The sequence below is a fragment of the Triturus cristatus genome, chromosome 9, assembly GCF_964204655.1.
Source record: "Triturus cristatus chromosome 9, aTriCri1.1, whole genome shotgun sequence".
Lineage (NCBI taxonomy): Eukaryota > Metazoa > Chordata > Amphibia > Caudata > Salamandridae > Triturus > Triturus cristatus.
Genome location: NC_140592.1, coordinates 29,305,088 through 29,332,728, shown reverse-complemented (window position 1 = coordinate 29,332,728; position 27,641 = coordinate 29,305,088). Strand labels below are relative to the sequence as shown.

The following is a 27,641-nucleotide window of genomic DNA, read 5'->3' as shown; positions in this document are numbered from 1 at the left end:
CAGTGAGGAAAGAAGCAGAAAAGGCTTCAAGTGAACCGCTGCGAGTATCAGAGAAGAGATCAGATTCTGTAAGAGAGCCTGAAGTTTCAAAAAGCAGTGAAGGAAAAAGAAAAGAAAAGAGAAATTTCACAGAGATTACTCCTGAATCAGAAGAGGAGGAGATTGAAGAACCACTTGAGATTATACTTGAAGAAGCAGGGTCAGAAGAAGATAGAGAGGGACAGATTGCGGAAGACCCCCGAGGAGGTGTAGGGAACATTCTTGATGAGCTAGGTGAAGGGACAAGTAGACAGCAAGAAGATTGCGTGTCGGAGACCCGAGGAGGGACAGAAGTAGGGAAGTCTCGAACAGTGGTGAAAGAATCTGTGGAGAAAAAGAAAGCTGCTAGAAAACGAAAACAGAAGGCACTTGAAGCAGAATTGGATGAGAGTGAGAATGAACAAACAGAGGGTCGAGTTCTGAGAAAGAGAACTTGGATTGGAGAGAGAAATAATAAAGAGATAAAGCCGAAAAAGGTTGTGAAAGGAGATCGTTGGCCTAACAACAGAGTTAAGAGGCTGAGATACAGAATAATAAGAGCAAATACATCAAAAGCAGAACAAGTGAATGAAATATCGAGTCAAAATTTAAAGGCAAAAGGAGAAGAATCAAAAGAATCAAAAGAACCGGAAGAGATCAAAAGGATAAGAAAACCTAACCAGAAGTATAGGTCGCCGGAATGGATGTATGTGACACTGCCTGAAAGTGAAGAGGTGGAAAGTCAAAGAAATCCAGAGGAGACCGTACGAGAAGTGGTTGAGGAAGATACTGGTGAAATCCTGAAAGTACTCTTGACTGACATTGGAGAAGAGTCAAATACTGAGGATTTTGATGTTGGAGATCTAATACAATTTGATGTTGAAGAAATTGAAGTGAAGAATGACAAGTATCCAAACTGAATAAAAGAAGGATTCACTTGGATTAAGTGAACAAAAGAGTCATTGGAAGAAACTGGAAAGAAAGAATTTGAAAAGAATTGTTGAAGTTTCAATTTCAGTAGTGGAGTAGTAGAGACTAAGTCTAAGTAGTAAAATGGCTAACATAGAGGATAATCAAAATAGATGTGCCTTCTTTAAAAGATGGTGTAGAATGTGCTGCTGCTGTACTGGATTATTAATGCTTCTATGGGGTGTTTTAGTTTTATTAGTGACTTTTAAAGTTGAATTTGAGATGCATACAGAGAATGTGACAAATGTAGAGAAGAATTCGCAAAAAGTAGTTCCGATTAGAATTAGTAATACTTACATACACAAAGATAGGTCAATTAATAATTTTTCTAGTAATGTTTTTTCAAAATTGTTATATGAATATGTGAAAACAATGGAAGTGAGGGATTGCTACGTTTGTATGCAATTACCTGCATCCGTTTCAGAGGGTGTTACTTATCACCATTTACCAGCTACATATGGTATTTCTTGTAGTATTTTAAGTAGTGTTTTTTATTTGTTAGGGAAAATAGATTATAAGATGTCTAACAGAGATAGTATTTTTGGGCACTTGCCAATGAACAAAGAGCTGAATCCAGCTAAAGAAGCTAACATGTTTGGTGAGATTTTTATTGAGAAAGAAGGATTAACATTAGATTACATTTTTAAGAATAATTTAACTTGCAGTCTGAAAGAAGAGGAGAAAGCTTTCCTGGATATGGTAGAGGAAAGGACATTAAACATGCATGAGAAAGCAGGGAAATATAAAGTGAGTGAGACAATTTGGGACATTGAGATGGGAAAAGAGTTGAAAAATGGGGCTAGTCCAACTTTAGCTCTAGATGCACCACAGAAGGGTAAGTTGTGCATTACCAGAAGGAAATCCCAATATGATACATATTTTGTTGGGACTAGTGAGTGCCATGATACATACTTCATTGCAACAGGTTGGGGTTTCAGAGGTGGAGAAGATACAATTTTTCCAGGAGTGTATTATGTTTGTGGGAACAAGGCTTATTACAAGTTGCCTGACCATTGGTATGGCACGTGTTATGTGGGCCTGGTCTTTCCAAAGATTTTTCATATAGATAAGATAAGAGATGTAGAACATATTAATTTACTAATGCGTTTTAAGAGAGAAACTTGGTCTGAAATAGTGGGTGATATTTTTGGGGTTTTGATTCCAGCAGTGGGAATTTCTTTGAATGCTTATGGGATTCGGAAACTGTCGACAGTGGTTGATCGTTTATCGACAAATACCGCTGGAGGGTTTCTTTTGGTGAATACGGAATTAAGTGCCGTACGTGCCATGTCTATGCAAAATCGACTTGCCCTTGATATTCTATTGGCCAAGGAGGGTGGAGTCTGTGGAATGCTGAAAGTTCAACATTGTTGCACTTACATTCCAGACGAAAGCAAAGACCTGAAGGTCTATATCAAAAATATTACTGATTTGCATGAAGAATTAGTACCACTTGAAGCTGAGAGTTTATGGACTAAAATAGCTAATAAGATGATAGCTGTTAAGGATTTTATTGCAAAAATAGGTAGTACTATTATAGGTAGAATATTGTTTCCTTTAACTTGTATAATTGTTGCTATATTGATACTGAGATTAGTGTGTGTGTGTTGTAAAAACAGGAGAGGGGAAAAGAAATTGAATAAAGAGAAGAAGAACAAGAGGTTGAAAAGAGAACCACAAGAAATTGAATTAGAAGAATTGAGGGAGAGTGTTTACTTAGAGACAAAGAAGGATGATGAAAGAGTGACTGGTGTGTAATGTTGTGTAAGGAGAAAAAGACATTTCCGATTTCTCCTAAAATGGGACTAAATTTTCACTAATTTTTTTTTGGGTTTATTTGGTGATAAAATCACCAAAGGGGGGATTGCTGGAGCAGAGTTTTCTGTTTGAAAATTCGTTGGTTTTTGAAGCTCTGGCATGTCTATTTGTCATACTAATTTATTAATAACTAATTATTAATTATTTGTCTTGTGCAAGTGTGTTTATACTAATCAATCCGTTTGTTTTAATAAGAGAGAGTTACACGTGGGTACGCATAAATGTGCTGTTTAATAATAACGTGCGTGTTTTCATGTTTAAACGTTGCTATGTGCTGTTTATTTTTGAGCACAAAACGCTTTTCGAATTAATGCTTTTCTATGTTGCAAGAGCTAGATAAATACATACACATAAGGGTATTAGTGGGGTTAACACTGTTTAATCACTATGCTGTGGTAATGTTGTTTTTGTTTCTTTTAATTAAGATGGTCTATTGTGGCCTATGGTGGCCTAAATAAAGATGGCCGATTTGTAAGCCTGGCCTCGATTAGAAAATAGAAAACCGTGATGGGAGAGAGCCCTGCTGAATATGGTCCTGAAGTCAGCTGACCACAGTCCTTGCTTGCCTTGTTGAAAATTTCCGTGAGGACAGCAGCAGTTTGGGCGATCTCCAAGTGAAATGAAACGTCCTTGGCAGCCTTGGGAAACAAAGGAGCCTTAGAGAAAGACTCTGAACTAAGGTCTCATTGCCGAGGAAACGTGGAATCTACAAGATACAATTGTGTTTCTTGGTTCCTGTTCCGTTGTCTTTATTTTGTGATTTTTCCTGAGCGGAGATTTTCAAATGTAGCGATGTTACATCCTTTCCTTCTCGCTCTGCTCAGCGGTCCAGCGGACGTTACAACTTTTCTATGTATCTTTCCTTTGTTTAATTTGCTATAAGAATTGTTAGCCTAGAGAGGGTTTTTGCCACTTGCCATTTGCCTTTGCCGCGTACCGAATCTGCGTTGGTGAGGATCGATGCTGAAAGGACTTCGTCTTGAGAGACTTTACCGAGAGACTTGTCCTGACCCGTTCTGACATTTAGCTAGAATAGGTAACTATGAGAAAAATGATTTACTCGGATTGATTTCCTTTTGACTAATTTTAGATAAAGCATTATAATTTTGAACATGGTGTTGGATATTATTTTTGTCAATTATTGAGTTCTATATTTTGTTTATTGCCGTATAGGTTGTATAGATTATGTTTATGGACAGTCACAATAACCAGGTCTTATCGACCTCGATATAGATGCAGGGTGTCTAGGAGTTTTCTTTCCACAGGTTATTTGCTGGTAGAGTATTTGAGCGTATGTTAGTGAAATGGGCCCTAGCGTATGATGAATGTATGTGCGTGTAACTGTGAGATTACTCTATCTGTGGTAGTGGGAATATTATACACACCCTGATCTCTATCACTGTGACTCCCTTTCCATCCCTCCATTCTCTCCCCTTGTCTGTTCTCTCTCCTTTCCTCTACCTTCCCCTCACCCCTCTCCCCCTCTTCCTGGCGCTGTGTCTCCCTTTCCATCCATCCATTCTCTCCCCTTGTCTGTTCTCTCTCCTTTCCTCTACCTTCCCCTCACCCCTCTCCCCCTCTCCCTGGCGCTGTGTCTCCCTTTCCATCCATCCATTCTCTCCCCTTGTCTGTTCTCTCTCCTTTCCTCTACCTTCCCCTCACCCCTCTCCCCCTCTTCCTGGCGCTGTGTCTCCCTCCATCCATCCATTCTCTCCCCTTGTCTGTTCTCTCTCCTTTTCTCTACCTTCCCCTCACCCCTCTCCCCCTCTTCCTGGCGCTGTGTCTCCCTTTCCATCCATGCATTCTCTCCCCTTGTCTGTTCTCTCTCCGTTCCTCTACCTTCCCCTCACCCCTCTCCCCCTTTTCCTGGCGCGGTGACTCCCTTTCCATCCATCCATTCTCTCCCCTTGTCTGTTCTCTCTCCTTTCCTCTACCTTCCCCTCACCCCTCTCCCCCTTTTCCTGGCGCTGTGACTCCCTTTCCATCCCTCCATTCTCTCCCCTTGTCTGTTCTCTCTCCTTTCCTCTACCTTCCCCTCACCCCTCTCCCCCTCTTCCTGGCGCTGTGTCTCCCTTTCCATCCATCCATTCTCTCCCCTTGTCTGCTCTCTCTCCTTTCCTCTACCTTCCCCTCACCCCTCTCCCCTCTCTCTCAAAGCCTCTCTATGGCTGCTGCAAGTGACCAGGCACCAGCAGGGGCCCTGGGAGTTCAAAACCTGCTGGTATTTTGTACTAAATAATTGAGCAAAGAATACAAGTGCAGCGAACAACAGCTGCTCGCATTATCTTTCTTGCGTTATTCCTGTGCTCCCCTTACATTGAGCAATTTCACATAAAAAGCGTAACACGAAATTCCCCAAATGATGTGAGACTGCGCAGGCATAAGAGAAAACTATTTAACACAGTGGATCAGACCACTGCTGGGTCAGAGGGAGAGTTGAATTGAATTGAATTGAATTGGCATTTATACAGCGCATGGCTACCCGGAAGCATCCCAGCGCTGAAGCCGTAACTAGAGGACAGATACCCTAAGGGAAAAGCCAGGTCTTTAGCTGTTTCCGGAAAGTAAGGTGATTGGGTTCCCTACGGAGGTGAAGCAGAAGGGCATTCCAGAGTCTGGAGGCATTGAATGAGAAAAGCCGGCCGCCACTTCTGGCCTTCCTGATCCTAGGGACCACAGCAAGGTGAAGTTCATCTAGTGGAGTTTTCTGTTATCCCTGTAGGGGCGAATCATGGCTTTGTTGATGGGAGGACCACTCCCATCCAGTGACTTATGGGCAATGCAGAGGGCCTTAAAGCTGATTCTCTCTTGCACCGGGAGCCAGTGGAGAGAGCGTAGCGCAGGCCTTGCTGAACTTCGATTGGTGGTCTCAGTAAGCAGCCTTGCTGCACAATTTTGTACGACCTGCAGTTTCACGGCCACTGAATTTGGGGCCCCTAGGTAAAGGGCATTTCCATAGTCTATTCTGGACAAATTAATGCCTGGATCAGTAATTCTTTTGCTTGGAAAGGTAGGAGGGGGAGGGTTTTGCGAGTCATTCTAAGCAGGACATAACATGAAGCAGCAGTCTTCCTCGCCTGTACTTTAAAAGTGAGGTCTTGGTCTCGCCAGATTCCCAGACTTTTAATCTCTGTCTTGTGGACCGGCACCGGGCTCATAGAGGTTGGCCACATGGTGCTTGATAGAGAGCTTAGGGGCATATCAGCAAGCAGGCGATAAAAAATTATCGCCGCTTTTGCGTCCGTTTTTGGACGAAAAGCGGCGATAATTTTATCGCCTGATCAGCAAGGTCACGCTATCGCGTGAAACCTTGCCTTATCGCCATTTCCCTTAACGCCCATCTTTGCATCTCTAATGAGATGCAAAGTGGGCGTTCCTCCCCAGGATAACGGGAGAAATGTCACTAAGCGACATTTCTCCTATTATCAAGCCTCACGCAAAGCAGGATAACGACAAGAAAAGTAGCGATAACCTCTGTTATCGCTACTTTCCTTACGCCTTCTTTGAAACTGACTTAGCCATGATATCCTATGGAAGGTGGATATCATGGCTGAGTCTGCCCTGCCCTATCAGCAAGCTATCGCCAAAAGTTGTGTGATTATCGCTGGGTTTCCAGTGATAATCGCACATTTGGCAGCTTGCGCTCTGAATTTTATCGCTTCGGAGATAAGCGTTAATAATAGCACGCTTTCTCCGCGATAAAATTCAGAGTTGGCCGGCAATAATTATCCTCACGCTAAGAGCGCTGAGCGATAATTATCGCCGGCCCTTGCTGATATGCCCCTTAGAGAGTTGCCGAGGATCATAAGTTCGGTCTTTTCGCCATTAAGTTTCAAGTGGGAAAGACTCATCCACTTGGAGACTTCCTCGAGGTAGGAAAGGAGGTCATTGGTTTGCTCATTGGGGTGGTTCAGTGCTACGACCAGCTGTGTGTCATCGGCGTATGTTGCCATATGAATCCCAAAGAGGGATACTACGTCTGCCAGCGGGCCCATATTGACATTAAAAAGAGTGGGGCTCAGGGAAGAGCCCTGAGGGACTCCACACTAAGGGGATGGGCTGTGAGCTGGCATCGCCTTCAAAGACCTGGAAGAATCGTTCTTCTAGGAAGGATTGTAGCCATAAAAGAGCTGGTCCAGTCACTCCTGCGCTCCTGAGGCGGTGAACCAAGACACGGTGGTTCACCGTATCGAAGGCCGCACTCAGGTCGAGGACGATTATGGCTGATGACCCTCCTGCATCAAGAATTTCTCTAGTTTCTTCCACCACTGATAGTATGGCAGTTTCCGTCCCTTGGCAGGGGCAGAAGCCCGTTTGGGAGGGGTGGAGAACATCGTTGGTTTCGAGAAACATGGAGAGAGTGTGGTTGGCATATTTCTCCACTATCTTGCTGATTCCAGGAAGGACCGAAATAGGGCGATAGTTGCCCAAGTCGGCCAGGTCCAGGTTGGGTTTTTTTAACAGCGCTTTTACCATTGCCCTTTTCCATTTGAAAGGATTTGCCTAAAGGCCAGGGGCCATCGTTCATGTACTCACTATCAATATAACTTCCACCACAGAAATGAACGCTTCCTTGTTTTCTAGTCCAGTCTCTTACGGGGGCCTTTACACACCTTATGATATAAGTGTTCCTTCTCCGAGGAAAAACTCTAGCTACTCTGTATATCCGATATTTATGGACCCACACAATTGTGCGAGAAAATGTACAGGATGGCCTCACACACCATCCAGGTGTCAGGCTTCATCATCGGCCATCTCACGTTTAACCCCGGTCCGGTAACTCCGCTCCGCCAGCAGTTTGCGTATTTCTGCCTTTTCCGCACTCCGTTGTGAACGCAGAGTTTATGCAAAACTCCCCTCCGTGGCAAAGTGGAGTTAGCCGCTCCCTCCACCCTCCCAAATTAATTAAAAATTAAAAAAGAAGGCACTTACCTGCATGGCTGCCTCCTCCTCTGCCTGGCCGCTCTCCTGCCTGCTCCTCGCCGTCCTTCTTCTATGAACAAACCCTACCTTATAGGTCTTGAGCGTGCACATGAGCACGCGCAAGACGTACAACATAGGAGTTTTTTCATAGAAGAAAGATAACGAGGACCAGGAAAGAGAGCGGCCAGGCAGAGGAGGAGGCAGCCACGTAAGTTAGTGCCTTCTTTTTTAATTAATTTGGGAGGGAGGAGGGTGCGGAACAGAGTTTTTTTCAAACTCCTTGGAGCTCCGCGTAGAGGAACTACGCCAGCTTCGTCCACCCTTACTCAAGTTCGCCAAAGGATCCTCTAATGGCAAACAAGCCCATGCTAGGGCTCAACCTGATTGTCTAAACAGACCTGTTTGCTTATAATCGGACAATTAGCACCATAACAGGGATATTATTGTCCATCTGCTTTTTAACCATTCCTCCTCCACCAAGGAATAAAGGTTCTAAAATGTAAGCGGTAGGCGGTAGGGATTTTTAGTATTAGTTAATGCTTGAACCACAGCCCTAGTATGGGCTCATTTGCCATTGAATCAATTATATCCCATGGGATTTATATTTCGGCAGACGGGATATCCATCACCGTTCTGACGGAGTAACCCGTCCGCAAACATCTAAATCAGTCCCTAACTCTGTCTATGTATGCAAGTATGTATGTATGTATGTATGTATGTATGTATGTATGTATATATGTATGTATGTATATATGTATGTATGTTTATGCCATTTCTATATCTAAAACCTATTGAAAAGGCAGAGGAGCGATGTACGTGGTGAAAGACAGGCATAAAGTAATAGTAGAGGGAGCTGGGTGGTAGACATTAAATGCACTGTGATGCCGTGCTCTTTAAAGATGTCTGTCATCAACTCTTTCCTAAACTGGGTAAGCTTTGGGGCGGTCCTGACGGATATTGGGATGTTGTTCCAGATCCTGGGCACATGGATGGAAAAGGCCTCCTGCCTTGTTTTTTTCTTTTTACACTGCTCAGCTCACAGTTTGATGGGTTCCTGGCTGGGGTGTGCCAAGAACCGTCAACGATGGCGAGCGTATCTGGAAGATACGCAGGATGCTTGTCGCGATGAGTTTGTAAATGATGCTGCTGGTTTCGAAGATGGTGCGGGCTGGTAAAGAACCAATGGAGTTTTATCAGGATGGGGGTGATGTGGTCAATTTCTTCAGACCCTGGAACAGACATGCTGCGGTGTGTAGGATGCCCGAATACCTTCAGTATGTTCCACATTGATTTATATACTTTTCTGAATGCATTGAAATTGTGTATTCCCGTGCCTAAAATGCAAATCTCGAAAAGGTTGAATAACATTTAATTGAGAAGTCCATTTTTCCTCTTGTTTTGCAGGACACAGAATAACCACCAGAAAAGAAAATTCTAGCACCGCGTCCTCGAAGGGTGAGCTAATGAAACCATAACTTGCATTACGCGTGACTTCTAAGAAAGGAATCGCTTGCCATCCTTTCCTATGTGATGTCTTTGTTCTGTGCAGATTGATTTCCACAAGAATTAAATCCAACTTTATTTTGAAAGAGAAAACAAGTAGATGGACTGAAAACAAATAGTCTAGTTCTCAACGAGATTTGCACATTTCTTCTTCTGCAAAAATTCCGTATAAAATCAAATTTTCAGTATTGATTTGACCTCAAATCATCCGCCTAAAGCCTGAAATGCTTTGCTCAGTTTGGCCAGTAGGTGTCTCTTCTGCTTTTCCATAAGTGTGACTGCTGTGGCGCCATTTTCCTTGTTAATACTCTGTAGCCCCTTCACAGCCATCTTGTTGAAGGGCAGCAGCACAAACACACTTGTGTTCCTTACTGTAAGTCATTTTATTCTCTATTTAAATAGTGACTTATTCAATTTGCTAAAATTCTTCAGAAACCCATTGCTTGAATACACGCGTGGTTTGATGTCATACATTTTGCTGTTGTCCTATTCTATTTTGTATGTTTAGGGTTCATTTTCCATGCTTTACCAACATTTGGGAATGGCTGTTCGTTTTTCCTTTCTGTCTAGTGCACATGTTCACTTTCCTTATGTGTGGGCGGAGCATGTACATCTACTTTTCACCACTACACTGCCTGCAGGGAGTCTCCATGCTCTCACTCAGCTACCAGCATGATCCCCTGTGTTTAATTTGTGACGGTGTTTGGTGGTGCTTGGCACCGGCTCTTGTTCCTAAATCCTGTCACTTATTAAAGACAGCCTTCCAGGTGATGGTGCTGTCAGTCTTTTTTTGAGCAGTAGTCATCACTAAAGTGTTCAGTACACTCAGTAGTTCTTCAAGATAAGATCATTGTCTGGATGGTAGCTTTGTAAAAAAGAGTTCTTTGAAAAAGTAAAATCAAGTAGATGTACATTTCGAGATTGTGTCTAATTAAAGGAGAAGCTCATACCAAAAATAACACCAAGTTCTGAGCTGAGTTGAATCAATATGGGGTTGGGCCCAGATATGTTGGCCATTAGGATCTGAGAAGGTTCCCAGAACAATAACTTCCATCTTGCTTGCCGATAAGTTTTAAGGAGTTGTCATCCACTCGCCTAGCGATGGATGATAGAAAGTCTTTAAAGCAACACCTGGCACTCCTTAAGCTGAATATCCTTTAGCCTTTTCAGAAATGTGAGACTGAAGGAGCTGGTAGGTTCTCCAGGAGGAAGGACCGAGATACTGAATTGAGAGCCTCATGCGGGTCCTGTAAGACGAGTACAACATGTTCACCCAATCTGAGGTGAGGCGGTGCTTTCAAGGCAGGGGCCAGGCCGGCTGCCATACCCTGAGATGGTTTCAAACCTATCTGAGCAACATCAGGATCTAAGGACCCTCTGTAAGTCTGTAGAGAACATGCAGGAATGCAAGACAGGGTGAAAGGTCAAAAGCAATAGAGAGAGAGAGAGAGAGAGTATGTGAGTGTGTGTGTGCGTCTGTGTGTTTTATATTTTTAGCAAAGCTTTATCTGTACTGTCAAGTCTTTGCCTTCCAGAAGAGACTGGCTGCAGAGTCCAGTGAGGTCAGAGCTGATGATGTCTCAAAGGGTCTTAATTATCCTCATGGGGCCCAGATCAGAAGGAGAATCCCAGTAAATAGCAGATTTGGAAGCTGCACCCAAGAATATGAGAAGATGGTGGGGATTAGGAAGAGCGGGAGTGAGACGAGCTAGTAACATACTATCAGGAGCAGCAAAAAGGAGGTGGGACCCGAGGAGACTGAGGACTGGAATATTTGAGGATTGGTGTTAATTGCATGTTGAAAGCAGCTCAATAGACTTAGATCCTGCTGCCAGACTGAAGAGGCTGTCCATAATTTGGAATAAATCTTTTAGTTGATTGGGGGCAGGGCTGGTGTGATTTTGGTAATACATGGGGTCAGCCTAGTAAATAAAAATCCATATTTGATGCTGAGAGTTATGTGATGTTATTACAGGTTATAGCGTACAGGTCATGTTTTTGAAGCCGCAGGAGTGTGGATAGGATGTTCATGAGTCTTTACCAGCTAACTATGCGCGGAGAGCCGCATACTGGTGAAAAAAGGGGGTGGTTGACAGTTGAGGTGGAGCACTGTTTCTCACTCAGTGCCTGGTCAGGGTACTTCCACTGCCGGGTCACGCTTGCATCAGCTCGAAGTAGCGTTTTTTGCGCGGTTCAGTGGGTGGAATCAATTGTCAGCGACACAGGTCATGATTACTGACAACCCCAGAAGGAAGAACACAGCCCAGTATGCCCTACGTGCTGAGCAGCCTAGTAGAAAATCACACCAAAATAAACTAATAAACTAAAACCAACCACTTACTAAAACTCAGGTTGAAACAACAATACACTAATGTGTATGAAATAAAAGAGTAAGTCCAAATGAAGACAGGGAAGGGAGTTCTGGAGCCCCAACATTACTACAAAAACTAGTAAATCACAGGCCAAAGACCCAAAAAACTACTATGAGCATTAGTTGCTTTTAGGGATTCGAGTGCTATGAAGAGTCAAATGCAGAGAACAATCTAATCTGCAATATGACATCGTGTACATGTCAAAGTCTTGTTAGCTTGAAATAAGCAGCTTTAATTTACTTAGAGAAAGGCATGTGGTGCAAAAACTATAATACAGTTAACAAATAAAATAAATATAAAAATTAGAAAAGCAGGTTATTAAAATCACACATAAATAAAGAAAAGAAAATATTGGGTTCAAATATTATTGGTAAAACCAAAACTGTGCCTTTAGAAAGCCCTGGTAAATAAATGCTATCGCTTGGGTCGATAGACTAGAACCCAGGCACCATTTATGGCCAAACTATGAAGTGCAACTCAGTAAGAGTTTGTGTGTGTCCAGGTCAAGAGGGTGATCTTGAATCTTCTCTGAGGCCATGTGGAGAGTCAGCATTGGGCAGCTTATTCGAGATAGGCTTCTATCAATATTTGATCAATCACATCCCTGAGAGGGAGTCAGTGGATGTTGATCTGGAAAGCACATAAACAGGACCTCAGTATGGGGTAAAGGGTAAGGGAGAAGCGAGTAGTGGCCCAATTCACAGAAGTAGGGTGAAGTCTTAAGGAAATAGGTGTACTTCAGTCACTGAAGTTAGGGCAGCCACAACAGAGTATTCTCATGCAGTATGAGGCTTACCCCGTGCTCCAGACCACAGACAGCACCAGGAGACCCTCTCTGAGCTCTGGAGCACAGGAGGCAGCTGGGTAGATGGCAAGAGGTAATCACCAGATGAAGGGATGTCAGACACGACACAAAACCTAGAGATAGAAAACATGTAGGGGAAGGGAAACACAACAAAGGTGCGGGAGTGCTAACAATGAACAAACCGGCGGAGAAAGCAAGTTGCGAGGCACCAACTGATTCCTGCTGCCGCTATTTAAAGTCAGCCGGAAGCACCCGCCTTATCCTGTGGCCTGGAAGAGCAGCCCTGATTGGTTCTTAATCTCAGGTTGACATGGCAGTCTCTCCTGTCCAGCCCCACCTGACACAAACACACCCTACCACCTTCTCTAGAGTTCACTCATTCCGCCCCATTTCGCCTTTGTAACAGTATCTTTGTGAGAACCTCTCCTTTCTTACTCCTTGTTTTGAATCTCTTGACTTCGTGATTCCAGGACTGGAAGCTGAAGATTCATAGGATCCTACAAGGGCAGCAATGTCCTGTCCATAGTCCTATGATAGCCGTATACTGTGTCCGTAAGGAGGTTGCCTTTTCTGAGTGTCTTGCAAACGTGTCCCAGTTCAGCATAGATTAATTTTTTTAAGTTCCAACTTTTAGAAAATATTCTGTAACTTGTTTCCTGAGTGTCCAAATGTCCCTAATATGCAGGGAATAGCTGGTCGACTCCTTACCACTCCAGTTGAGGTCCACAACAAACATCCAGTTACAGCCATTTCTAACAATAGTTTACTACAGCTCTCTCTTTCATTGTCAAGTGTGTTCTTCACTCCCTGGACACAGGGTTAAAGTTTTACAAAGGCAGGATGTAGCAATGTGCAGTTGTAACTTACCAGTGTTTTTTTTCTCCAAGTGGCCAATGATTTTCTCCTACTAGATGGCCCATGGCTTGAAAATGTTTGAAGTTTGTGGTTTGTTCGTAAAAGGTGTGAGACGTATTTTATTAATGTTACACTTTTAAAAGTGGCTTTTTAGGTCTCGCTGGCGTTGCAGCGCGAAGCGCTGCCGCCAACGAGAACTATTGTTGCCGTGATGCCTCTCAAGGGAGACAGACCGGGGCACGCGCAGCGATCGGGGTCTGTGGACGCGCTTCTGAGACGCGCTTGTTTTGCCGTGATGCCTCTCAAGGGAGACAGACCGGGGCACGCGCAGCGATCGGGGCCTGTGGACGCGCTTGTTTTATACAGAGATTGCAAAATCCCATGTATGAGAAAACCATTAAAAACTCCTGCAGCATCAGTGCGTCTAATCAGTTGCAGCAGAGGCCATATGGATCCGCAAACCCCACTGTTTACACATTAACATAAAAAAAGCATTGGGGGTCTTGACTTTTATTAAAATAATTGTAATGCCTCCCATTGCACAGTGAGCAGCGTATAATCAAGGGACCTCGTGAAGCAAACTGAAACGTCCCCCTTTTTGTCCACTTACCCACGGTCCGACACCTAAAAACGACGAAGGCCCGAAAGAAAACGTGGAGACCTCTATTTGACAACCAGTCACAGGTCTCCTCTGTAGACTGCGTTGGCCTCGTAATCTTATTATCCAACCCATAGAGCAGAGGTTCTTGGCGACGGAAATTATCTAGATTTACAGCACGGGAGTGAGTATTTAAACACGCCCCTGCCTAGAGCGACAGCCCACGCAAGGCCGAACAATCATTTCCGGGAGAGGGGGCGGTCTCTTTCAGCACGGGTGGGATTTATTTTCCTGGACGGGCATTTATTGTAACCAATCGCAGGATTCGCGGGGAAGCACAAACACTAAGAAACTTCTAGTTTGGTCCCCAAGTCTGTCAATCACTATAAAATTCGCGTTTATTTTCCGTTTTCTTTGTCTTCGCTTGTTGAAATTGGTTGAAGTTCAAAGAAAAGCAGAGGAATTCGGGTTTTACGACCTCCGGGCAGGAGGTAAGGCACTTGTTTGTGAACCTCTAACTGAATTGGGAGGATATATCGTGCATTTGGCTACAAAAAAAAAAATTATATATATAATATATATTTTTATGGACGCCTACTGTTAATTCTTTGTGTCCCTATGAAGGAGCCTGCTGTGCCTTTCCTAATTTTGCAAGAAAATTGAACTGTTTAATGTTTTTGTCTTGTTACGATATTTAGTACTTCCAGTTAATGCTAAACTGAGTTCTAGTGGTGTTCGCTTTATTGAATTTAAGGGGAGCTGTGTGTAGTTATTTGTGTGTTATTTTCTAGGGAGAATTATTGCCTCAATTTAGGATTTCTTGTTTTAATTATTATTATTTTTTTAATATAGATCAAGCGTTTGTAATTTAATTTTACTTAATATCTGACAGTCTCAAAATCTGATACTCTCAAACGTAGGGAAACATTTTAAAAACAGATCAAATGCATACTACGCTTGTGAACCAGTTTTCGAAGTGTAAACTTCTTTTGAAAACGAAAGGCTGAGCAGTGATTCAACCTCTCTTAACCGGTGGTTATCACCGTTTCATCAGCTGATTAGTATTTCGGGGTCCCTTTCGTGAGCAAGTCAAACTTTTCAAAGGGGTCGTTGGTGAATTGCCTAATAAACAGTAAGCATGCCATTTTGAGGGCATACTAAACGCAGCACATACGGATTAATCTTTCCAACTAAGAGACTAGAGAAAGCCGGCTGCTAGTGACGAGTGGTGTTTATTATTTACAGTCAAGAAAATTGCACGTTTGCGAGGCCTTGAACTGTTTCCCGAGGGGACAATAAACTGTCCAGCAGCTTGTGCGTTAACCTGAGAATTTCATAGGTGCCGAGAGACCGATAGGTAATTTGGGGACATATTTAAAGTGTCTCCAAATTCGCAATATGATAGCAACCTTAAGTGTTTCCAGGAATCCGCATAGGTTGCTTTTAAACGGAGCGGAAGGGTATAGGTCTTCAGTGTGCCTGTTTTGAACAACATTTTCAAAATAGATACTGCTTTAACTAGAATGTAAAGTGAAAGACTCCTTGTTTTGTGACTGCAGACTCTTCAGTTTAGAGCGAGGCCAGCTCATGAGGGGGGAGCCCCTAAAACCTAAAGAACAGGAATCCAAGAAGGCCCCGGTGACTGATAAAGCCAAGTATAGGCGGTGCGAGACAAGGTTTGCGGTTTCCTAAGTTAAATAGCTCAAAGAAAAATCTTTAGCTGCGAGAAAGGTGTGATAGAGCAATTTAACAGCGGCCCCACATGGGGTTTCTATTTGAAGTGACAACAAGGCAGGTTGGCTCTTCTGAGTCCCAATATGGAGACAAGCTCGTGTTGAGATTGCCTGGCCTAAGACTACACTTCTTGTGAGTGAGTATTTAAGATGAGTCCCAAGAGTGCGCAGGAATCTCAAGTATGTGTTATGTTGACAGAAAACACGGACAGAGGATATTCTAGAGGTAGAGGGGCAACATATTTAGGGGCATATTATCAAGACAGGCGATAAAATTATCGCCGCTTTAGCGGCAGAAAACTGCTGCTAAAACGGCGATAATGGGCTTGATAATATGCTCTATGGAATTCCAATTGAAGCCCATGTTAGATGTGAAGGACATCTAACCTAAAGCGGCGATAATTTTATCGCCTATCTTGATAATATGCCCCTGAGTTCCTTAAATATAACAGACTAACAATCTGAGCCAACCCCAGTAGGTGGGATGGAAGTGTTGTGATGGGATAAACACGTAGTTTGTCGTAAAATCTCCTGCTTCACATAGCCTAGCTCAACAGCTAGAGTGCAATTTCAAAATGAGCACGCTGACCCCCGTTCACACTAGGTTCTGTTTGACGCTCACCCGGCTAGCTCCCAACAGCTGATAACTGTCCCTGCCGAGAAGCCTCACGTAACCCCCAAACCGCTGCCATCCACCAACATTCCTTTAGGAACACTACACGCCTTCCCCTGTAGAAACAAAAAGAATTCTGAATATGACTATTTATAAATAAAATCTAAAGAAATTAATATGCATATAAAGGATTCCTTAATACTGCACACAATCCTTCAATTTCTTGGGATTGTTCTTTACTTGGGTACTTTTCCACACCTCCACATCTTGTTTTTCCTTGATTGTATAGTGATCAACTGGTTTCCTCGACACTAGTACTTTGAATCGTACCATGTGTTCTAGGCATCTCGCACTCCTTCAAGTTCAACACTACTTGTAGTCCTAAACCATCACTCACACCACTGGAGTCTGCAACTAGCTCACCAGCATCCCTAGACTCACCCCACCTATATTCCCTACCTGGTACTACTGTCATCCACCACTTTGCCATAATCGTCATACGCACGTGATGCCATTCACCACGTCTGTCAATCAATTTCCTTTCACCGAAACACCTTACACACAGAAATTGGACTGAAGTTCCATATTCTACCTCGGTCTACTCTTACCGCTCTACTTAAAATTTCAACCAACTTCACTGGATCATACCATTTAGTCAACCACCACTGCATAAGTTTAGCCCCTGGCTTCCTACCCCGTAACATCTCAAACGGGGACAACCTTGTGACCAAATTAGGTGACGTTCTGGATGTCAATAAGGTGGCCCTTAACTGTAAATCACTATTTATGGGCAACTAAATAGATTCTTTGACTACCCTATAAACAAGCATTTGCAATGCAATAGGTCTCACATTTACGTGAGTTTGAGCTATTGACATTGCAAATAACAATGCCTTTTATTTTTGTTTTCGTTTTAAAAACATAAATAAAAGGCATTGTCATTTACAATGCCAATAGCTTTAACTCGTGTAACTGCGAGACCTATTGCATTGCAAATGCTTGTTAAGTATGTTATCTTTCTAGTAACAAATGGATTATATATTCCCTTCAAGCTTATGTCCTATAATTAAACTATGCAATTTCAGAAAACATTTACAAACAAAATACATTTTTTCACCAATGTATCTAATATAGCAACTTTTTAACTGATATTGTTTTTTTTCTTTCTTTTTTTTTTTTTTTTTTTTTAAATCAGAGCACATGTATCTAGTTTAGATCTAGTCAACAGGCCTCAAATACTCCAGAGATGAAATAACAGATGTCCCCAGCAAATAAATGATGATTATGAGCAAAAAGGATGGATTTCTCAAATGGTTTTAAGAGGGGTGTTAAGGTTGGGAGGGTTACAGCTGGGAGAGAAGTCATCAGGCTTCAATGTGCTATCTCACTCTAGGGTGTATCATTAATTGTACTTCCACTAATTTCAAAGTAGTTGAGGGTCGTTCCTGGATATTAAGTTCTTGCAACATCTGGGGTGGTGCCCTTCATCTATATGAGAGCTGTCTACTGGTCTAGATTCTTTGCCACGTTAGTGTGTAGAAGTGAGGTCAAACATGCACGCTTTTGGTTTTTCACACGGGACTGATGCACTTGGGTGGTTGCAGAGAAAGCTGCAATAATAGCGAAAAACCCTTCAGGGCCCAATGCATCTGAATTATTGTTTGGAAAAGTAATTACAGGCCTGATGTAGAGCGTTGCAGCTTACTCCTTCACAGACATGACTGATCCCGTCCCCTTATTACAAGTGCATTGCATCCTATTGCACTTGTGAAAAGGCAGATGAAATACCGGTCACACTTCTGATGGTCCCATCCACCACACTTTAAATAAGGCGCCAGTGCTCCACAGTGGTAAGAAGTGGTGGTAGGACTTGCTGGGAATTCTAGCACAGACAGACTCAAACTTTCCAATGATAGTTGAACTTGTATTGGTATCACATGCCCAGAGAACGATTCAAGCATCTGGTTTCCATCAGTAGTTGTGACCTGTCCTCAACTCACACCAACGCACGTAAAAATGTTTGTGATGCAGGCCCATGCGTTTTACTGGGAGTAGTAGGTGTAGTGACAGGGGTCAGGGGCACTAGGACTAGGGGTGGGCAGAATTTGCGAAATTCACTTTAGCAAATTATCGCGAAAATGTTAAAAATCTCCGCAAACACGTGGAAATATCGCGAAGATGCAGAAGTTTTTTTCCGCCCGTTCGCGGTATTTTCTACGTGGTCGCGGCTCGCCAACTTACCTATGCGGTTGCTCGCGGGCGCGGCCATCTTGTTTTCACTTGTCTCGCGGTGCATGATCGCGAGAAGATAGACGTGATCGCGCGACGCATGACGTTACTGCGGGCGCGAGACAGCGCAAATGGCTACCAACAATCCAACATCTCGTGGAGAACGCGACCGGATCGGGAAAACTTGTCGGCGAACGCGGGAATTCAGGTAAGGCGATCGCGAGAATGTATTATTTTACAGCACGAGCAAGCAAAAATTTTCCGGTAAAATGCGGATTGCGGAAATTTTGACATTTTCACGCTCTCCGCGGAACGCGAAAATGTCAAATTATCGCAATTTCTGCGATCGGAACGGAATTTTAGCCCAGGCCTAACTAGGACCCTGCACTTCGTCCTAGGGGAGGGAACAGAGACCGGACACCACTTCTGGTCAGTGAGTGGGGCGAGCACTTGACTGGACGAGGGCAGAGGGAACAGACGTGCTGTGGGTACGAGGAACCAAGAGAATAAAGAATACACTGAACGCTTACAAGTCTCAGAGTGGGTCATTAGCACGACACGACAACTGGCGATGAGCAGGTGGGATCCAGAGCCACCACACGAAACAACCTCGACAAAACATCCACGTGAAGCCAGGAGCCCACCCTGGTCCAAGGATTGACAAGACGACGTCGGGAGCACAGAAGAAGACGAAAACCAGGAGCGTCGAGCCCCAAAGAAGAGAAGACGCGAAATCAGAGCCAGGAGCCCACCCTGGTCGGTGTACGGCCTCCAGGGCAACAACGGAAGCCCACCCCAGCCGCACCAAGGAGAGTGAGGTGAGGGAAGTGCAAATTAAGCGTCCGATCGTGAAAAAGCCGCCCGCCAACGAAACGAGAGCCAGAACGTCCCGCGTTGAGATTCAACTGGAAATCTCGTGGGAGCTCGGCAGCTATTTTGAAGTCAGGCAGGACAGCCAATGAAGAGCTGAGGAAGGGCGGCAGCCATTTTGAAGTCAGGCAATGCAATAGATAGCAAATCTTGCCCATCGAAGTACCGGCGGCCATCTTAGAGTTAGGCTGGTCGGCGAATGAGAGGCTGAAGAGGGTCAAGCAGCCATTTTGAAGTCAGGCATTAAGAAATCGCAGAAAAAAAGGTGAAAATAAAGAACTAAAAAGAAATTGCAGCAAGAAAAGAAAAGAAGTGACAAAGCAGGACAAAAGGAAGACAAAGGAAAGGAAGAGCAATGTCCAACAAAAGTGAAAAACCGAGCGCACAGACAATATTTCGCAGACCACTACCATTCAGCATATCGGAACCCCAGACTGGCATCAGATGGGAACGCTGGATTCGGCAATTTGAGTGCTACATGCGCGCCTCATACGTCTGATACAGTGTCTCACAGAGAAGTTTGACCCGCAAAGACACATCGACTTCAAGAGATACACATTCAATACTGCGTGTCAACGAGCAGAGTCCCTAGACAATTTCGCGACAAGACTGCGAAAGCTAGTAATGTATTGTGAATTTGACAAGTTCAACAATGAACAAGAGATATGACTGCACATCATCGAAGGTTGCCAGTCCGTGAAGTTCCGCGTACGCATTCTTAAGGAACCAACGACGCTGGAGAAAATACTGACAATGGCCCGAGCAGAAGCAAGAGCAACAACAAACGCCAAAGAGATGGAGCAGGGCAAAGATAGAAGGGCAGAACAAGCGAATCGCATAATGGGAAGCAGCAAGAAAAAGGACAGCACACCGCCAACGAAGAGACAAGAAAGAACGTGCTACCGGTGCGGCCTTGACTTCAAACACGTCGGTGCATGCCCGGCAATGGGCCAGAAGTGCAGAAAGTGCAACAGAAACAATAACTTTTGGAGTGTCTGCATGAGTAGACAGTTTCAAAATGAGCGGGGAAAACTGGCAAGACCGCGAGCAGCAACGAGCAGGCATGCCAGGCACATGGAGACGGCAAATCGCAGCTCCTCAGGTGAATTGGGAGGAACAGTTGTGTCGTAAAGGGCGGAACGACTATATTTGATGACAGATGCACCCAAGGAAGAATGAAGGCCAGAGCACATCAATGCTGTGGAGAAACAACTAACCCTGGGCGTAGTTCGCGAAGTAGCACTTCGCAAAGCTACGCAAAGTGCAGTTCGCCCTACGCGAGCTACGCGTAGCACTTCGCGAACTGCGTAGTACCTTGTTCGCACTGTGCCAGATGTCGTTTTCAATGATTGCACAGTGCGGACAAGCAACCGGCACTGTGCAATCATTGAAAATGGCATCTTGCACAGTGCGAGCTGTAGTTTTCTGCTGCTCGAGTAGATTTTTACTCGAGCGGCAGCTTTCTCAACGCGAACTGGTAGTTTCTCATCGCGAGCTGTCGCGAGCATACGCGACCACTCGCAATGAGAAACCTGACCTCCTCGCGTTGGGAATCTCTCCGGGAGGTTTATTTTCCATGCTCGCGATCGCCAACTTGATGTTGCTGATCGCGAACAAGGAAAAATTCTCGACAACCCAAAGAAAGAGGGTAGAGGCTATAAGAATCCGCACCCAACAGATGACGAGTGTCTTTAGGTCCACACGATAGCGCAAAGAACCAAGGAGTACTCCCCTCTATACTCCTTATTTAGGAACAAGTCCTACTTTACATCAAATACACAAAGGTTCAGCACTATATAATGTACATTTGTTTGTCAAAGTTCAAGATTCACACCAAAGAATGAATTATCCCAAGTCTTCATTTCTTGAAAAAATATATTTTCTTCTTTATTTCTCTTTAAAATGTTTTCTTTATTTTCAAGAAGTCAAAAGATCATAGCCAACGCGTTTCGTCTCACATCGAGACTTCTTCAGGGCTATTCAAAATACAATACAAAAAATATATATTACAAAACCAAATTTTAACATCCTTCACATACAAAGACAAATACAACACATTTAGGATCACAAATAATACATATTTCTAGTGCGAGGGTCATAATTTGATAGTTACACTTTGAATCATAAGTTATCTTAAACATCATCTAATGTGTTACCAGAAACAGAAACAGATAAAAAATATGTACATATGGTTCATGGCATACCTTGGCAGTAAAATATTGCATGATCTCATCAAATCCTAAGTGTTTCAAGTTTTCTAGACTTCTTCAGAATTCCAGAGCCTCTATGTGGTACACAGTGTCTAAAATGATCAATATATATAGTCGAATAAAAAACTCTTATCTAGTATTTATATACATATTAGAGACATAAGCAACCATCAACCATTTCTAATATCTATTTAAATATATTGTCATGTCAATAAAACGTTATATATTATCTTGATTTCAAAGAGCATTAATCTCGGAGAGCCTATACCAGAATAATAATCAAGAAGGAAATTGATATTCATTCATTGTCTCTATAGGAAAAGCAGAAAACCCAAGAGACCTTGATCAAAGAAAGGTTCATTAAAATTTTTTTGTAATGAGAATGTTATTACATGGTGAAATAATTTGCCCACTCAGTATATTCGTACTGTACAAGTGCAGGAGATTTTCAAGAATAATAGAAAAATGCTCATTTCATAAGGAGCATAGCCATATATTTAGAAAACGATATGAAATATACACTGAACGCCAATTAGATGCTCGCAAGTATATCTCTATGCATCCATTAATCTTATTGTATGCAAATATTCACCTTCATACTTATGTTTAAGAACATCATGAAATGCCATGAACTGAACATTATTTTTTTCAAAATGAATCGCATTTCAGTCAAGAGCGATTATATTTATAGAAGACTATAATCAATGCATTACAAATTGGCGCATTAACTATATGTAAAGGTGAATCAAAGATGCTCAGATGTGTAATTAAATCGTGGTTACTAAATGAGTAAACAATCTCATAGACAGGCAAAGTTAAGCCCATAATTCAAGTGCGCAAAACAAGCCATGTTTTTTTATATATTTAGAAAAAGAGTAGTACCTACATATCGTGTCAACCATCTTTGACACATCGCTTATTAACTTCCGTACTAGACATTATTATATGTCTAAGCACTATTCAAGACAATCAGTTCATTGTGGTGTAACAATTTAGCTAAGCAAGGAAAACAGTGTTGCTCAAACATAAAACTTGACCATAACGGAAATAAACTGGTTAAGCGCCGCTCTATGTAGATTCTGTGTGGTTGCGGAGGACATCTTTAAATAACGCGAATTTATGACACATCAATGTTAAACATACGAGTACCATTAAAAATATATAAAGCCCACTACAATTATAGCCTCGTGGCGCACATGTATTCAATATCTTCTATATTTCGATACGGTTCTCCAAAAGATGTTTCCATAGACCAGAATTACGAAGGATATCTGAATGGACCAAAGTTACAAAAAAGTCAAAACACAAATTGTATGGACATTGTTGTCCATTATATAGCGCGATTGCAACCGCATACGGATTAAACTCACCCGAAATGGCATGGTGGCCTATGATGTTCGTTCTTCGTGTTTTGGATGAGAAGACGCGCGCTTGCAATCGCGTCTTTTTAAACTCCCCGCCCGGAAATGTCAATCGCCAGTATGTAAAAAACGGACAAATAGGAAAATTGAAATCATCAAGACACCGCAAACTAACACCAGTGTCGCGGCCATCTTTAACGCGAATGTATATGGATAGATACAACGCAATTTTATATGCGTATATCATTATTTACATATTCCCGAAGTTGTGTCTTAACACCAGTGTATAAGGATTGACAATTTTATATTACTTGTCTTAATGTGCATGGTTCATTATATATATGACTAGGACATTACAAGTAGAGCAACACATTCTCCATGTAACGTTAATAATTCTCTATTGCTAGAGAATCAAGATAAAGCCTGATTAGTTTGGTTAATTCCCGCGATCAAACTATCAAGGGAACCAGATTTATAACATAGTGGCAGCCATCTTCTAGGCATATGCGCACAGAATCGAATGTGTAGTAAATCAGGACAAGTGCCCGATACCAAATGTAATAAGACTTTGTAGAAGGGCCCAATATAGATAGGTCAATATACTTTTCAGTGTTCAACGTATCTAAAGGCAACAATATTCCTATGGCATTATCAATACAAGAGTGGACGCATTTGAGAACGCGTCGTATATGTCTTAGTTTATTTGAGTCAAAACGGCGGCCATCTTTGAGTATATATGTGGATGGTGTTTTCCCTAAAAGAGGCCACATAATTTTAACATTATAATTTGTCTTTGCTAGTACAGTTTGTTATCAATGATAATATCCTTTATATGTGAGTATTTTAAAGCCGTTTTTTGAAAGAATTTTATATTAAAGATAATCGCGATTTATTAAACCCGTACATAATCTATATGTGGAAAGTACGAACTCATGCAAGGATCAAAGGATATACAGCCATTACATCAATTTATGAATGTAAAAGAAGGGGACACATGTTCAACATTTGATTTTTACAAAGACAAGGTATAATTGTAGATTGTATGAATAAACATGTTACCTCCCCTTCTCTCTTATGGAGGAAGACGTGTTATATTTCACTATGAACATCATGGTATTAACCAATGCCCTCATGGGTTAATGTCTTCAAGCACCAAGATCAGAGGTCATATAATATAATAATGTCTAGTACGGAAGTTAATAAGCGATGTGTCAAAGATGGTTGACACGATATGTAGGTACTACTCTTTTTCTAAATATATAAAAAAACATGGCTTGTTTTGCGCACTTGAATTATGGGCTTAACTTTGCCTGTCTATGAGATTGTTTACTCATTTAGTAACCACGATTTAATTACACATCTGAGCATCTTTGATTCACCTTTACATATAGTTAATGCGCCAATTTGTAATGCATTGATTATAGTCTTCTATAAATATAATCGCTCTTGACTGAAATGCGATTCATTTTGAAAAAAATAATGTTCAGTTCATGGCATTTCATGATGTTCTTAAACATAAGTATGAAGGTGAATATTTGCATACAATAAGATTAATGGATGCATAGAGATATTCTTGCGAGCATCTAATTAGCGTTCAGTGTATATTTCATATCGTTTTCTAAATATATGGCTATGCTCCTTATGAAATGAGCATTTTTCTATTATTCTTGAAAATCTCCTGCACTTGTACAGTACGAATATACTGAGTGGGCAAATTATTTCACCATGTAATAACATTCTCATTACAAAAAAATTTTAATGAACCTTTCTTTGATCAAGGTCTCTTGGGTTTTCTGCTTTTCCTATAGAGACAATGAATGAATATCAATTTCCTTCTTGATTATTATTCTGGTATAGGCTCTCCGAGATTAATGCTCTTTGAAATCAAGATAATATATAACGTTTTATTGACATGACAATATATTTAAATAGATATTAGAAATGGTTGATGGTTGCTTATGTCTCTAATACGTATATAAATACTAGATAAGAGTTTTTTTATTCGACTATATATATTGATCATTTTAGACACTGTGTACCACATAGAGGCTCTGGAATTCTGAAGAAGTCTAGAAAACTTGAAACACTTAGGATTTGATGAGATCACGCAATATTTTACTGCCAAGGTATGCCATTAACCATATGTACATATTTTTTATCTGTTTCTGTTTCTGGTAACACATTAGATGATGTTTAAGATAACTTATGATTCAAAGTGTAACTATCAAATTATGACCCTCGCACTAGAAATATGTATTATTTGTGATCCTAAATGTGTTGTATTTGTCTTTGTATGTGAAGGATGTTAAAATTTGGTTTTGTAATATATATTTTTTGTATTGTATTTTGAATAGCCCTGAAGAAGTCTCGATGTGAGACGAAACGCGTTGGCTATGATCTTTTGACTTCTTGAAAATAAAGAAAACATTTTAAAGAGAAATAAAGAAGAAAATATATTTTTTCAAGAAATGAAGACTTGGGATAATTCATTCTTTGGTGTGAATCTTGAACTTTGACAAACAAATGTACATTATATAGTGCTGAACCTTTGTGTATGTAAAGGAAAAATTCTCGCCGGGATGTCATTTTGCTTGCTCTCGGTCGCCAACTTGACATTGAGGACCGCGAGCAAGCAGAAAATGACCGCAGCACTACGCAACACTACGCTACGCGTGTTCGCACTGTGCTACGTGCAGTTCGCGTAGTGCGAAGTAGCGCGAACTTCGCAAAGTACGCGAGCGTAGCGTAGTGCTTTGCCCAGGCTTAGAAACAACAAATAAAGAAAACAGCAACAGTGGAGATTGAAGTAGGATGCCACAGCACACGCTTCATGCTTGATAGTGGGGCCACGTGCAACATCATGTGCACTACGAGAAGATGAAGATAAGACCGCCATTATCACCATCGACCGCCGATGTTTTCACCTGGGGCTCGAAGAAGCCGGTGGAAAACATGGGAAAGTTCATAGAAACACTAACATACAAGGATCGATCATGCAGAGAAGAAATACATGTGCTATGGGTAGACATCCCAGCACCATGCCTACTGAGCAATGTTACGGTGCAGGTAATGGGCCTCCTCGCTATGACATACCACATGTCAGAGAAACGGAATATTCTACATGAACATCCAGCCATACAACAAGGCCTAGGGAGGCTAAAAGGGAAACAAATAACATTGCATATCAACAAGGCAGTCAAACCTGTGGCGCAGCATCACTGACGAGTGCCCATACACCTACAACCTGAGGTTGAAGAGGAAATACAGAGTCTGCTGTCACAAGACATCATTGAGCCTGCGGAAGGGCCAACTCCCTGGTTGTCTCCCATAGTGGCGGTTCCAAAAAAGAACACCTCAAAGATCCGCATATGCGTGGACATGAGGATACCAAACACAGCTATTGAAAGAGAACGACACCCAGGACCACATCTAAACGACATGATAAGCTGTCTCACTGGAGCATGCCGATTCTCGAAGCTGAACCTGTGCAAAGGGTACCATCAACTGGAGCTCGACGAACAATCGAGATACATCACCACGTTCTCCACGCACATGGGCCTGTTCCACTACAAGCGACTGAGTTTCAGCATATCATCAGCTGCGTAGATATTTCAGGAAACAATAAGGCAGGTGATCAGGCCGGTAAAAAACAGTCTAAACTACAGCGACGACATCTTGGTGTTTGGTCAGTCTGATAGAGCACATGACAATGCCATACGTGAATTATGCCTGCAGCTGGAACAAGCAGGATTAACATTAAACGCTGACAAATGCGAGCTGGGAAGAAGTGAACTGGTGTTCTTTGGGCATATCTTCTCTAAAAAAGGAATGAGGCCAGACCCCAGCAAGGTAGAGACATTGAAAAAAGTGAATCTTCCAATAGATGTTGCAGAAGTGAGGTCATTTCTTGGTCTTTCTAGTTACTGTGCCCGCTACATAAAAGACTTTGCCATGGTGAGCACACCACTGCGGGACCTAACAAAGCAAGGTCAGAAGTTCATCTGGTCACAAGAGTGTGGCTGGGTGTTTGAAGCCATCAGACAAGCCGTGATGGCCGTAGACTACGTTGCCTACTTCGATCCGCTGCTATGCACCGAGCTGACTGTAGACACCAGCCCGGTAGGACTAGGGGCAATCTTAGCACAGCACCTGCCAGGAAAAATTGTTGTGTACGCAAGCAAAGGTCTGTCTGACGTTGAAAGAGCATTCTCCCAACCTGAAATGGAGAGCTTATGAGTGGTCTGGATGTGCAAACACTAGCACATGGTCATTTACAGAAAACCATTTACCATCGTCACTGACCATCAGGCTCTGGTGACCATATATGGCAATCCGAATGCAAAGATGCCGCTTCGCATTGAGCGCTGGGACGTAAGACTGATGGACTACGATTTCAAGTTAGTGCACAAGCCAGGCAAAGAGCACAACCCGGCTGACTACATGTCTCGACACCCCTTGCCACAGGCACCAGAGAAGAGCTCAATGGCAGAAGAATATCTCAACTTCATACTAAGGCATTACACGCCGGCGCCGATAACACTGGCTGAACTAGAACAAGAGACAAAAAGGATGACACGATGCAAGCGGTGAAAGCAACAACAAGACAGCAAAGATAGAGACACATCAACAACAACTGAGCAATGGGGGACGGAGTCAACAAGGAGGAACCTATAGCATTCAAAAAGATACACGACGAACTATCAGAGACTGAAAATGGCATACTAATGCGAGGAACAAGGATAGTAATGCCAAGAGGGCTACGTC

The 27,641-nt window shown here is 42.5% G+C and overlaps 1 protein-coding gene across 1 annotated transcript in view; it reads left to right on the top strand.

Annotated features, from left to right (window-relative positions):
• Nucleotides 1-27,641, top strand: part of LOC146797305 (uncharacterized) — a 164,006-nt gene that overhangs the window by 14,419 nt on the left and 121,946 nt on the right. The window contains exon 2 of the mRNA XM_085624295.1: nucleotides 9,133-9,183. Within this exon, the coding sequence (XP_085480421.1) occupies nucleotides 9,133-9,183 (51 nt within the window). The remainder of the gene's footprint in view (nucleotides 1-9,132; nucleotides 9,184-27,641) is intronic.